The sequence below is a fragment of the Erinaceus europaeus genome, chromosome 17 (genome assembly GCF_950295315.1).
Source record: "Erinaceus europaeus chromosome 17, mEriEur2.1, whole genome shotgun sequence".
NCBI classification, from domain to species: domain Eukaryota; kingdom Metazoa; phylum Chordata; class Mammalia; order Eulipotyphla; family Erinaceidae; genus Erinaceus; species Erinaceus europaeus.
Genome location: NC_080178.1, coordinates 65924721 through 65936820, shown reverse-complemented (window position 1 = coordinate 65936820; position 12100 = coordinate 65924721). Strand labels below are relative to the sequence as shown.

General features: G+C 37.8%; 1 protein-coding gene across 1 annotated transcript; it reads right to left on the bottom strand.

Annotated features, from left to right (window-relative positions):
* Window positions 1-5457: 5457 nt before the first annotated feature.
* LOC103122841 (olfactory receptor 51A4-like) lies at window positions 5458-6423 on the bottom strand. Its single transcript, XM_007533462.1, has one exon. The coding sequence runs from the start codon at window positions 6421-6423 to the stop codon at window positions 5458-5460; it is 966 nt and encodes a 321-aa protein (XP_007533524.1).
* Window positions 6424-12100: the final 5677 nt, after the last annotated feature.

Below are 12100 nucleotides of genomic sequence, written 5' to 3'. Positions count from 1 at the left end.
AAGAAACAGAAATGGAGGCATCACACTCCCAGACCTTAAACTATATTATAAAGCCATCATCATCAAAACAGCATGGTACTGGAACAAAAATAGGCACACAGACCAGTGGAACAGAATTGAAAGCCCAGAAGTAAATCCCAACACCTATGGGCATCTAATCTTTGATAAGGGGGCCCAAAGGATTAAATGGAAGAAGGAGGCTCTCTTCAATAAATGGTGCTGTGAAAACTGGGTTGAAACATGCAGAAGAATGAAATTGAACCACTTTATCTCACCAGAAACAAAAATCAACTCCAAATGGATCAAAGACCTAGATGTCAGACCAGAAACAATCAAATACTTAGAGGAAAACATTGGTAAAACACTTTCCCATCTACACCTCAAGGACATCTTTGATAAATCAAACCCAATTGCAAGGAAGACCAAAGCAGAAACAAACCAATGGGACTACATCAAATTGAAAAGCTTCTGCACATCCAAAGAAACTATTAAACAAACAGAGAGACCCCTCACAGAATGGGAGAAGATCTTCACATGCCAGACATCAGACAAGGAACTAATAACCAAAATATATAAAGAGCTCAGCAAACTTAGCCGCAAAAAAGCAAATGACCCCATCCAAAAATGGGCAGAGGAAATGAACAAAACATTCACCACAGAGGAGATCCAAAAGGCTAACAAACATATGAAAAACTGCTCTAGGTCACTGATTGTCAGAGAAATGCAAATTAAGACAACACTAAGATACCACCTCACTCCTGTAAGAATGGCATACATCAAAAAGGACAGCAGCAACAAATGCTGGAGAGGATGTGGGGACAGAGGAACCCTTTTACATTGCTGGTGGGAATGTAAATTGGTACAGCCTCTGTGGAGAGCAGTCTGGAAAACTCTCAGAAGGCTAGACATGGACCTTCCATATGACCCAATAATTCCTCTCCTGGGGTTATACCCCAAGGACTCCATAACACCCAACCAAAAAGAGGTGTGTACTCCTATGTTCATAGCAGCACAATTCATAATAGCTAAAACCTGGAAGCAACCCAGGTGCCCAACAACAGATGAGTGGCTGAGAAAGCTGTGGTATATATACACAATGGAATACTATGCAGCTATCAAAAACAATGAACCCACCTTCTCTGACCCATCTTGGACAGAGCTAGAAGGAATTATGTTAAGTGAACTAAGTCAGAAAGTTAAAGATGAGTATGGGATGCTCCCACTCATCAACAGAAGCTGACTTAGAAGATCTGAAAGGGAAACTAAAAGCAGGACCTGATCAAATTGTAAGTAGGGCACCAAAGTAAAAACCCAGTGGTGAGGGGTAGACATGTAGCTTCCTGGGCCAGTGGGGGGTGGGAATGGGCGGGAGGGATGGGTCACGATCCTTTGGTGATGGGAATGGTGTTTATGTACACTCCTAGCAAAATGTAGACATATAAATCAGTAGTTAATTAATATGAAAGGGGGAAATCAATTGTATGTCTCAAAGGTTCTCAAAAGACAAACTGAATCTTTTTAATAGATAGGCTACGTATTTGATATGCGGACTCTCTCAAAAGCCTAGACCAAGTAGATTAGAAGCTTCCAACAGCACAGCTATATACAAGATACTGGGTACTGTACAGCAAACCATAACAAAGGGACTTTTCAAAGTTAACCCAATTAACAAATAATGTGATGATAATATTAACTATTGATTGTCTTTTTGAACCCTAAGACAGCAGGAACCTCACGTCTCCACTATAGAGCCCCTACTTCCCCCAGTCCTGGCACCCTTGGATAGGGCCCACTTTCCCGTATGCATCTCCCAATCCATACCAAATAATATTGCATCCGTCGATCACAACCTAACCAAAGCAACGATTGCCATCTCAACATGCTTCACCTCAGAGTGTATCCAGAGACTTCACGTGTGGAATGACAACCCTTCAGCTTCATTACTCGGGTGAGACCTTTCCTTTTATAGTACACTCTAATTTCATCTCAGGTAGTTCACTTTATAACAAAGTCCCATAACCTAGACATACACCAGTTTCTGTGAGACAGAGCGTATGTGCACACGTATCCATAAACTACTGCAAAATATATACCTGAAAGCAGGATTACACTAGAGTTTGCAGTGAGTACCTCCCTAACACTTCCTCTCCACTATTCCAAACTTGGGATCCATGATTGCTCAACAAATTGTTTGGCTTTGTATGTTAACTCTCTTTTCAATCACCAGGTTCCAGATGCCACCAGGATGCTGGCTAGGCTTCCCTGGATTGAAGACCCCACCAATGTGTCCTGGAGCTCAGCTTCCCCAGAGACACACCTTACTAGGGAAAGAGAGAGGCAGACTGGGAGTATGGACCGACCAGTCAACGCCCATGTTCAGCGGGGAAGCAATTACAGAAGCCAGACCCTCTACCTTCTGCAACCCTCAATGACCCTGGGTCCATGCTCCCAGAGGGCTAGAGAATGGGAAGGCTATCTTGGGAGAGGGTGGGTTATGGGGATTGGGTGGTGGGAATTGTGTGGAGTTGTACCCCTCCTACCTTATGCTTTTGTTCACTAATCCTTTCTTAAATAAAAAATTAAAAAAAAAAATATTTGTCATTGACTTACAAAATATTTACTTGTGATTAATATTTGTTGAAAAGATTAGAAGATTACACACTGCACGCACCACCAAACTTTTGTGTCTCCATTCTCCTAACAATAACAACAATAGTGCTTACAAAGTCTTGGGAGAGTTTGTTTGCTCTTGTATTTATTTATTTTTTTCTGTATAGAGGGTGAGACAGGGATGAGTGAGTTGGGGAGGGGAGACACTAACAGCTTTGCTTCACTGCTCACTAAATTCTTTTCCTCTTCAGCTGGGGGCTTGGCACCTGAACTCAGGTTATTGTTGTTATTGTTCTGTCAGGTGCACCGTGACCTGGTTCTAAGTTGAATGTTCATAACGCATCATTAAAGAAATTATGATTTTTTTTATTCCTTGACGTCTGATGATATTTTGAAACCATCAAGGACTTACATTTATTGAATTATCTTTATTACATTTGTTACAATCATATTCTAGTTTATTCTTAGATTTAAATGTTTTTTTTAATCCTGATACTTTAGTGATGGCAGTAATCTCACAAAAACCTGAGTGTGATGCTTCCAGGATCCTATACTTCCAGAATATTCATATATGAGAAAGACACATACATGGTAACATATATACACATGAACATGCACTCAGGAATTAAGGATTTTAAATATGTGATATGTATGAGATTGCAAATGCCTTTTTGACTGATTTAATTATGATGAAATTTTCTAAGAAATAGCAATCTAACTAAACTAATTTATTATACATACTAAATGAAAATGTTTCAGAGAACATTTTCTCATGGCGTGAGTCATTTTCTTCATAAGCATGTAGTGTGACTAGAGTGAAATAGGTATTTAGCACAAGGCTTTTGAATAAATCAATGTCACATATTTAAATATGTATGTCTTCAATGGGCAGTCTAACACACATCTGTAATGAGTATCTCGGCAGAGTTTCTGCATCATCATTATATCAAACAGCTTGAAATAGCAAAAAAATAAATGGTGAGAAAGTACCTCCAACTCTAATGATCAGTGGTACCAAGAATTAAAAGGTATTGTCTAAATGTAATTGTCACAGAACGGTTACACACTGATTGTCCATCTTTTCTTGAGCTGCTCAACACATAGGGATAAATTGTTAGCAGTCAACCCTCTGAGGAAGGTACTTAGTAGAGTAATAATAGGGGAAAATCACCTGGAAAATAAGAACTCTAAGCTTTCATGTTGCTGAATGAAAGAATTTCTCTTTATAAGTAAAAGAGAAAAAAAAACTACCAGGGAAAAACTAGCAAGGTCATACATTTTGCTAGAAGATAAAGTGGCTTTTCATTCAATTTGGGATCACATGTGACATCAAGTCCATTAAATTCATCCAGAATACTGAGAGAATTGGGAAGTAATCTGTGAGCTATAGCCTCCCAGTTTCCTATGAAGTCTATTTCAGTGTGTGTGTCTTTTTTCTTACCGTTGAATGCTTTGGTTTCTAAGATACTGTCATTTGGCTTGATGTCATTTTCAATAATTTGTCAATTTTAGTAAAGTAGGTTTTGTGATTTTAAGTTAGACATTGACTATTGCATCTAGTTCTTATTAGTAATAGTTATTTCCATTCGTTCTGCTTTTCTGTCTCAAGTAATCAATTAGTAGTAGAACTGATCTCTACATGGACAGGGCATTCTAGGCCTAGTTTAAGTGATTCTCTAGCTTTACTGCCTTATTTCTTATTCATATTTTCAGAGTAGACTAAAATCATAAAGCTTTAATGAACATGCATTAAACAACTAGTGTATCTTAGGTACTTTTCTAGGTATAGGAAAAGACAGAGAGGAAAGTGTTGCAGCCAGGGAGGTGGTTCAGAGGTAGAGCCAGATCACAATGCAAAAGGTTCTGAGTTCAGTACTTGGCAATATATATATCATTGTGTTTCACTGGTTATAGCTTTCTGACAAATAACAAATGTGTGTGTGTGTGTGTGTGTGTGTGTGTGTGTTGAATCAGATGCAAATTAATTTATGTCATACATAGTACAAATAATATTGTTGTCTAATATTTTTTCAATAGAAAAGTGAGTGTCACAAAATCATGAAGTATGAAGTGTGTGAAAAAAAGATTTTTATGTCTGAGATTTCAAAGACACAGGCTCAATCATCCCCACTACCATAAGCCATAAGTCAGCAGCACTTTATTATAAACAAACAAATGATTGAGAATGTAATGATATCAAAAGGAGCTATATAACATGAAATCTGTTGCAAACAGTTGATAAAACAAATTAATAAGTTATTATTTGAGTACCTATGATGCTTGCCTATCATTGTGACTGGCATAGATAATTCTCTTGGTATATGAACTACCACCAATCTCCAAACATATTTCACAGCATTGTAGGACCGAGGGATTTATAATAGTTTATATATATATTACTTGCTATGGACATGAATGCACATACACACTATTGGTGTCTAGGAGACACTGTTTATGTATGAAATGAAATTATGTGCTTAGTTTTTCAGCATACTTTAGTTACTGCTGGTCATGCCTGAGTTATTTAACTCATAGTTTTTTTTCTCTAAGTGAACATGTTATATAATTGTATTCTATTTCAATATAGAATAATACTTTGGAAAGTAATTTTACCCTAATATGTCTGTACTGTGATGGCTGAAGTTGATTATAACCAGCTGCATCCAGAGGTAAAAATCGTAGAAAAGAGAGGAGACATAGTGATGAGATTATAGTTACAACTATAACTTCTCATCTGGAGTATAATTAAATCATCAACAATATTTATGAACCTGCTTAATACATGCAGTTTTTCTAACTACAATTTCTATTCTTACACGACTAATTCCAAATCCTAAGTGGAAAGTGTCAGGTCAACTGGGCTTTCATAGAGCAGCCCTGTCTGTCACATAATTTTGAATGGATCAGATTTCTAATCTGCTGACTCTTCACAGAGTACACAATGGGGTTCATTAGAGGAGGAATCAAGATGAAGACATCCGCTGTTATGACTCTAACAACTGGTGTAACATTTTTGGCAAAACGGTGAATAATAGCTAAGGTGACTATAGGCACGTAGAAGATGAGCACAGCACAAATGTGAGAGATACAAGTATTAAGGACCTTGAGACGACTCTGGTGTGAGGCAATGCCAAGAACTGTTCTCAGGATCATTATATAAGACACAGATATGCATAGCAAGACAAACATAGCAGCTAGAGCCACAACCATCCCATAGATGACATTGACTCTGTTGTCAGAGCAGGCTAGCTTCATGACATCCTGATGGAGGCAGTAGGAATGGGATAGAAGACTCTTCTTACAGTATTTCAGTCTTTTTAGAATAAAGGGGAAAGGAAGGATAAGAAGCATACAAAATGAAGCAAGAGCGAGTCCCATTTTAATGATTCTAGCACCAGTCAGGATGGAGGTATATCTCAGAGGATTATAGATGGCTATAAAGCGATCAATGGACATCATAAGAAGAACAGATGACTCCATTGCTGAGAATCCGTGAATGAAAAACTCTTGGGCAAAGCAGGCATCACTGGAAATTCCATTGGCATTGAACAAGAAAATTCTCAACATGGTTGGAAGGGAAGAAATGGACAGTCCCAGGTCAGAAAAGGCCAGTATGGAGAGGAAATAATACATTGGCTCATGCAGAGAGGTCTCTGTCTTTATGAAATAGATGATGGTGCAGTTCCCCAGGATAGAAGTAATATAAATGAGGCAAACTGGAATAGAGACCCAAATATGGACATATTCCAACCCTGGGATTCCAGTGAGGAAGAAGGTGGAGATTTCTAAATCAGAGGTATTGAAGAATGCCATTGCCTAGCGTGAGGGAATCTGGGTGTGGGTGTTGAAAGAATCTTCCTGCAATAGCACAAAGAGATGTACTGAATTGTTATACTGCAGTTTAGACACTATGAATATTAACATTGTAGATAATCTCCAACGATAATCCTCATCTCCTTTCATCTCTCTTCCCCTTCCTTTTTCTTCTCTCTGTCTCTCCCTTTATCTCCCTCTCTCTCCCTACATCTCTCTCCCACTATTCTTTCTCTCCACTCTCTCCTCCTCCTTCCCTTCCCCTCTGTCTATTCCCTCTTTCATAGTCAGTCACAGTCTCAAATCACATCACTGATGTACACTCCTTCCCCACCCTTCCAGGAAAACACAGACTTATCAACTTACTCTTTTCAAGGAGACTGCCATTTACTTACCAAAAGTCATTCTGCCACTCATCCAATGTAAGTGGATAACAGCTACTCACTCACACAGTTATCCAGCTAGAAACTACATTACCCAGACTTCCTTGTGGCAATATTGGCAAGCATGTTAAAGGAAGTGATGGTTGGGGCTTTCCAAATCTGGGCCTTGAAACTTTGTTTCTGCTTCCTCTGTCATGGTCTCTCCTCTTCCCAAAAGCTGGGATTCAAATGTGTATAGAACTCAGCAGTGAACATGTAGAACTCAAAGTCTCAGGGATTTTGGATGCAACATGATGGAAAGAGCCATCCATCTATCCAATCTCTCACTATCTGTCCTTATGCAAGATTCATGTTATGCAGGATTGACGATGTTGTAACCCAGGGGAACTGAAATCATAGAGCCATAACTTCATGAAAAAATATGCCCCTATCTTAGAGCTTCTGTATTTAAATTAAATGGAATTTATACTGAACATACCTTTACTTAAGATCCATGAAATTCTATACCTTTTAGTTAGGATCACAAAGTTACTTGCTTATTAATTGGGAAAGAAGAAAAAATGAAAACAAAGTTTTAGCTCCAAGAATCATGATGAATTAGCCAAGACTAATTAGATAGCCACATCTACTGGTTACTATTGCCGCCTCTTCATTGATGCTCATTACATCTGCCATGATCTCATAGATGAGAAACAGTTTGTCCTGACGTAAAGTTAATGTTAATTTTGCACTCTGAAGACCTGACCCACCATAACCATTGTTAGGTAGTAGTTTCTGAATTCTTTTGTACCAGTGTTTCTGGTTTGATTGTCATCATCTTGGACTCTACTGTGCATCTATAGAATTGTTAGACTTTTTAAGTCTGAGTAATTGTGTGCCTCCGAATCACTTGGAGGTAACAGTTTAATGCCTGAAGTTGGTGAAAGGCAATTTGTAGTGATGAATATTAGAAAACTTACCAGTAAAGTTGGTAAGTCAATAGACCTACCTACATGCAAGGAAATGGAAGAAGCATATAGTCATCAGAATTTCACTGATGTGAAGGCAGAATTTATCGGAGCTTCACCATTTAGTTCTGTGTCCCTGATGTCTTCAAAAAAACTATGGGGATTCTACTCAGCAGGGTATCCACAGAGGGCAAGAGCGCTCCCTGTAGGTGAATTCTCAAAGGAGACTAGAGCAAAGAGAGTAACCATCCCCTGTAAATAGGAGAATTAATCTTTGAAGAAAACACTCCTTCCTTAAGTCTTCACTTTTCCTTCTGCTGAAATCATGCTTCCTTCACACATGGAGATATTCAGGGTCCAGGTGGTGGCCCACCTGGTTGAGCACACATGTTACAATGTGCAAGGACTCAAGTTCAAGCCCCTTGTACTTTACAAGTGGTGAAGTAGGGCTACAGGTATCTCTTTCTCTCTCCCTCTCTACCTCCCTAGCCTCTCAATTTCTGACTGTCTCTATCCAATAAATAGATAATAATAAGAAAAAATAAAAAGATATTCTTAGAACAGTTTCACAGCATATGATAACTCTGCTTGTATGTGTTGGCCACACCCTCGATTTTATTCCTTTTAATTTCTAGGTAATTCCTTCTAGAAGTTGAGAAGAGGTTGAAATTTTAATTTTCAAGTTTCATCTCTGAAGATGCATACCTATTATTAAGTACAAAGTTTTATTAAAATATAGACTTCTACATTATTGGTGGGTATGATGTGAAATTAAAAAAAATGTTATATTATAAAAATATCTAGATTTCTAGACCTAATCAAGAATTAGTACATCACAGTCACTTGTTTACAATATGCTATATGGCTCATTGATTTTTTTTATATAGGAAACTTATTTTTTTCAATGCCTTTAATCTATTTTATGATTTTTTAGATACTACAAATAAAGTGATTTATGTTTATTGGTATATAAATAGATACTATCAGCTCTCTCTCTCTTTCTCTCTCTCTCTCTCTCTCTCTCTGTCTCTCTTTGTTTGTAGGGTTACCTCTGGGGCTCAGTACCAGCACTACGAATCCACTGCTTTTGGGTGGCCATTTTTTCCACATTATTTGATAAAACAGAGAGAAAATGAGAGAGTAGGGGAAGACAGAGAGGGAGAGAAAGACAGATACCTGCAGACCTGCTTCTCTGCAGGTGGGAATCCAGGGGCTCCAACATGGATGTTCATGCCTCCTTGCACTTAGTACTATATGTGCTTAACTGGGTGCATTACCACCCGGCCCCTCTCTGTTTCCATCTGAATGATAAAGCAGCTGGATGCAGTGAAATTGCTCATGTGTGAGACCCTGGCTATGTGTATAACACACACACACACACACACACACACTTAACATTTCCTTCTGTAAATGTGTTAATAGTTTTTTTAACTGGTTGCATTATTTATCTGATTCAATGAAATTAGTGAAATGAAATATTTAATTGCTATTAGTTTATGATTTTATTTTGCATGTTTGAAAAAACTACCTTAGCATGGAGAAAATCAGCTGCCTATATTATACCTCTAGCAGTTGGCAGAGCTTCCATAGAAACTCTTCATAGGGAACATTATGCTTCATGATACAGGTGATACTTTGATGATTCATAAGGAAATAAAACAAAGTAGAATTTCCCTTATTTTTCCCTGTTCAACAATTTTGGCACCTTTTGTCATATATTATGTGCCTATATATGTGTGAGCTTAGTTAGGGACTTTCTATACTGTTCCATTGGTCCATATGTCCATTTTTGTTCCAGTAGCACAAAAGCACTACTTCATCTCTTGTGAATTTTCCCCTGCAGAGATGGGGTGGGGGATTTAAACCAGGAAGCTTGTGGTGCATGGTAACTTATGTACTTTACTGGTTGTGCCATTGCCTGACCCCGCCTACCACAACTTTCTAACCACTCATATGTCACTGGATATCTGGGTTTCCAATTTGGACTACTTCAAATAGGCTGCTGTGAACAAAGGAGTGTATAGCTTCCTTTTGATATGTGATTCTTTGCTATTTGAACTGATCCCTAGGAAAGGAATTGCTGAATTATGGGACAGGTCTATTTCTAGTCTTGTGATGAATCAATCTCCAAACTATTTTCCACAAGGATTGAACCAATTGACAATTTCACCCAACAGTGTAGAAGAGTTGTTTTCTCCAACATTCTCATCAGCATTGTTCTTTGAAATACGTGACATCAATCACAGGTATGAAATGACATCTCCTCTTGGTTAGAATTTTCTGAATCAGTGACTTGCAGTATTTTCTCATTTATCTGTTGGACATCTTTTTTGGTCAAGAGTCAGTTTATATTCTCTTCATTGTTAATATTTTTTTTTAAATTGATGTTGATGTATCTGTGAGTTCTCTACATGTTTTGGTTATTAGCCACTTGGTATAAGTTAATTTCTAAAAATCTTTCTGAGATTGCCATTATTTAGAGTATTACTCATTTACTTTTTGTTTTTTCTCTGTGATAAGGAATCAAGTAAAGCAAAAGAATGTTGTAGTTTTTTTTTTTTTTTCTTTTTTGGTGTAGAAGTCTATTATTATCCATTCCGGATTTTTTTTTTTGCATCCTTCCTTCCTCATCATACATGCATGACTAGAAATATTTTTGTCTCTTTGGTAAAATATTTGTTCTTCCCATGATGTGGAAAGACGCGTCACATTCCACTTTTCAAATCTTTTTTTACAATAACCTGAAAAGAATGAGGTAAGTATTTGAAGCAAAACAGAAGTTTAAGCCCATAGTGATTTTATAAGAGTTTTGCTTCTTTGGTCTGTGTATCCATATAACATATTCACACACGATAAAGGCAGATCTCTATCCCCCCCTCCTCTCTCTCTCTCTCTCTCTCTCCATATATATATATATATATATTTCCTTCATGAAGATGGTGTCAAATTATGTTTATTCTTACATATGTTGATCTAAGTAGAATGACTGGGAAGCCTTCCTGATGCCTCAGAAACACAAGTCCTGCACTTTTGCAGCTGAGTTCTCTCCTAGTTACATCTCATTGCTATTACTTAAGGAGCCTCCCAGCCAGAGCAAGAAGTTTTCCAGGTACTTAGCAAGGTGCTGGTATCAGCATGTCATGGTCAAACTAAAAACTGAAAACAGGATGAAACCACTCTGGTCCTATTCGTTAGGCACCGATGCTATTGTGACAGTCCGATTATAGTCCCTCTACACTGATGCCTTCATAGTATCACAGAACCCACTGGGGATGACAGCTCAGAATGTTATACATAAAGCAATTTAAAAACCCATAGATGAGTACTTCATTCACTGAGTGCAGGGGAATACAGTCAAATCCCCACTGTTTATATAAATTAGTCATTTATGGTTATCCCCTATGAATTCTGCTTCTTCCATCACACATAATTAACTGCTCTCTTGGAAGAGGGAGATAGCTTAACCTGTTAGAAAACAGGATTGCCATGCCTGTAGTTCTAGAAGTCCAGATTCAATTCCCGGCACCATCTTTTGCCAACATGCTGCTCTGACTTGTGTATTTATATCTTTCTCATAAAAATAAATAAAGGTAATTTCTCTCTCATCAAAAATTCCGAGGAACTGTATGTGAGTTTTCCAGAGCAGTTATTATATTTTACTTATCTAGATCCCTCTGTTTCTGTCACATTTCAAATTACAGGAGTAACTGATTCCCCCCACCCCAGATCTTTTAAATATCCAAAATAACTAAGAACCTTTATTTCTTGAGTCATATCCTTTTTCACTATTGTTGATGCCAGGGATTCACAAATATGGACTAGTTTTTTCAAATGAAAAGACAGAGACAGAGACAAACAGAAACAAAGGGTTGGAAAACACTATAGCACTAATGCTTCCTTCCTCCAGTGTATTGAGAGGCAGTCTTGAAACCTGACTCATAAACATGGTAAAGCTGGAGTACTAATCAGGTGAGCTGTTTTGTTGATGGAGTCATATACTTCTGATTGTTCAGGAACCAGGTAAAATTTTCTGGTAATCATATAATCCTTAAGGAAGAAAAATAAGACAAATTATCTTTGAGTGTATAGTCAAGGATATAATAAAATAAAGGCACTAGGTATATATTCATGCAAAATTCTATTGTACTGTCATGTTATTATACTATTTTAAAATTATTGCTATTTATTTTTTGGACACTGACATCCAGAAATTGAGAGGAAGGGGAAGATAGAAAGGGAGAGACAGAGACACCTCCAGCCCTGCTTCACCAATTGCGAAGCTTTCCTCCTACAGGTAGCGATTGGGGTCTTGAACCCAGGTCCTTATGCACTGTAATGTGGGTTCAC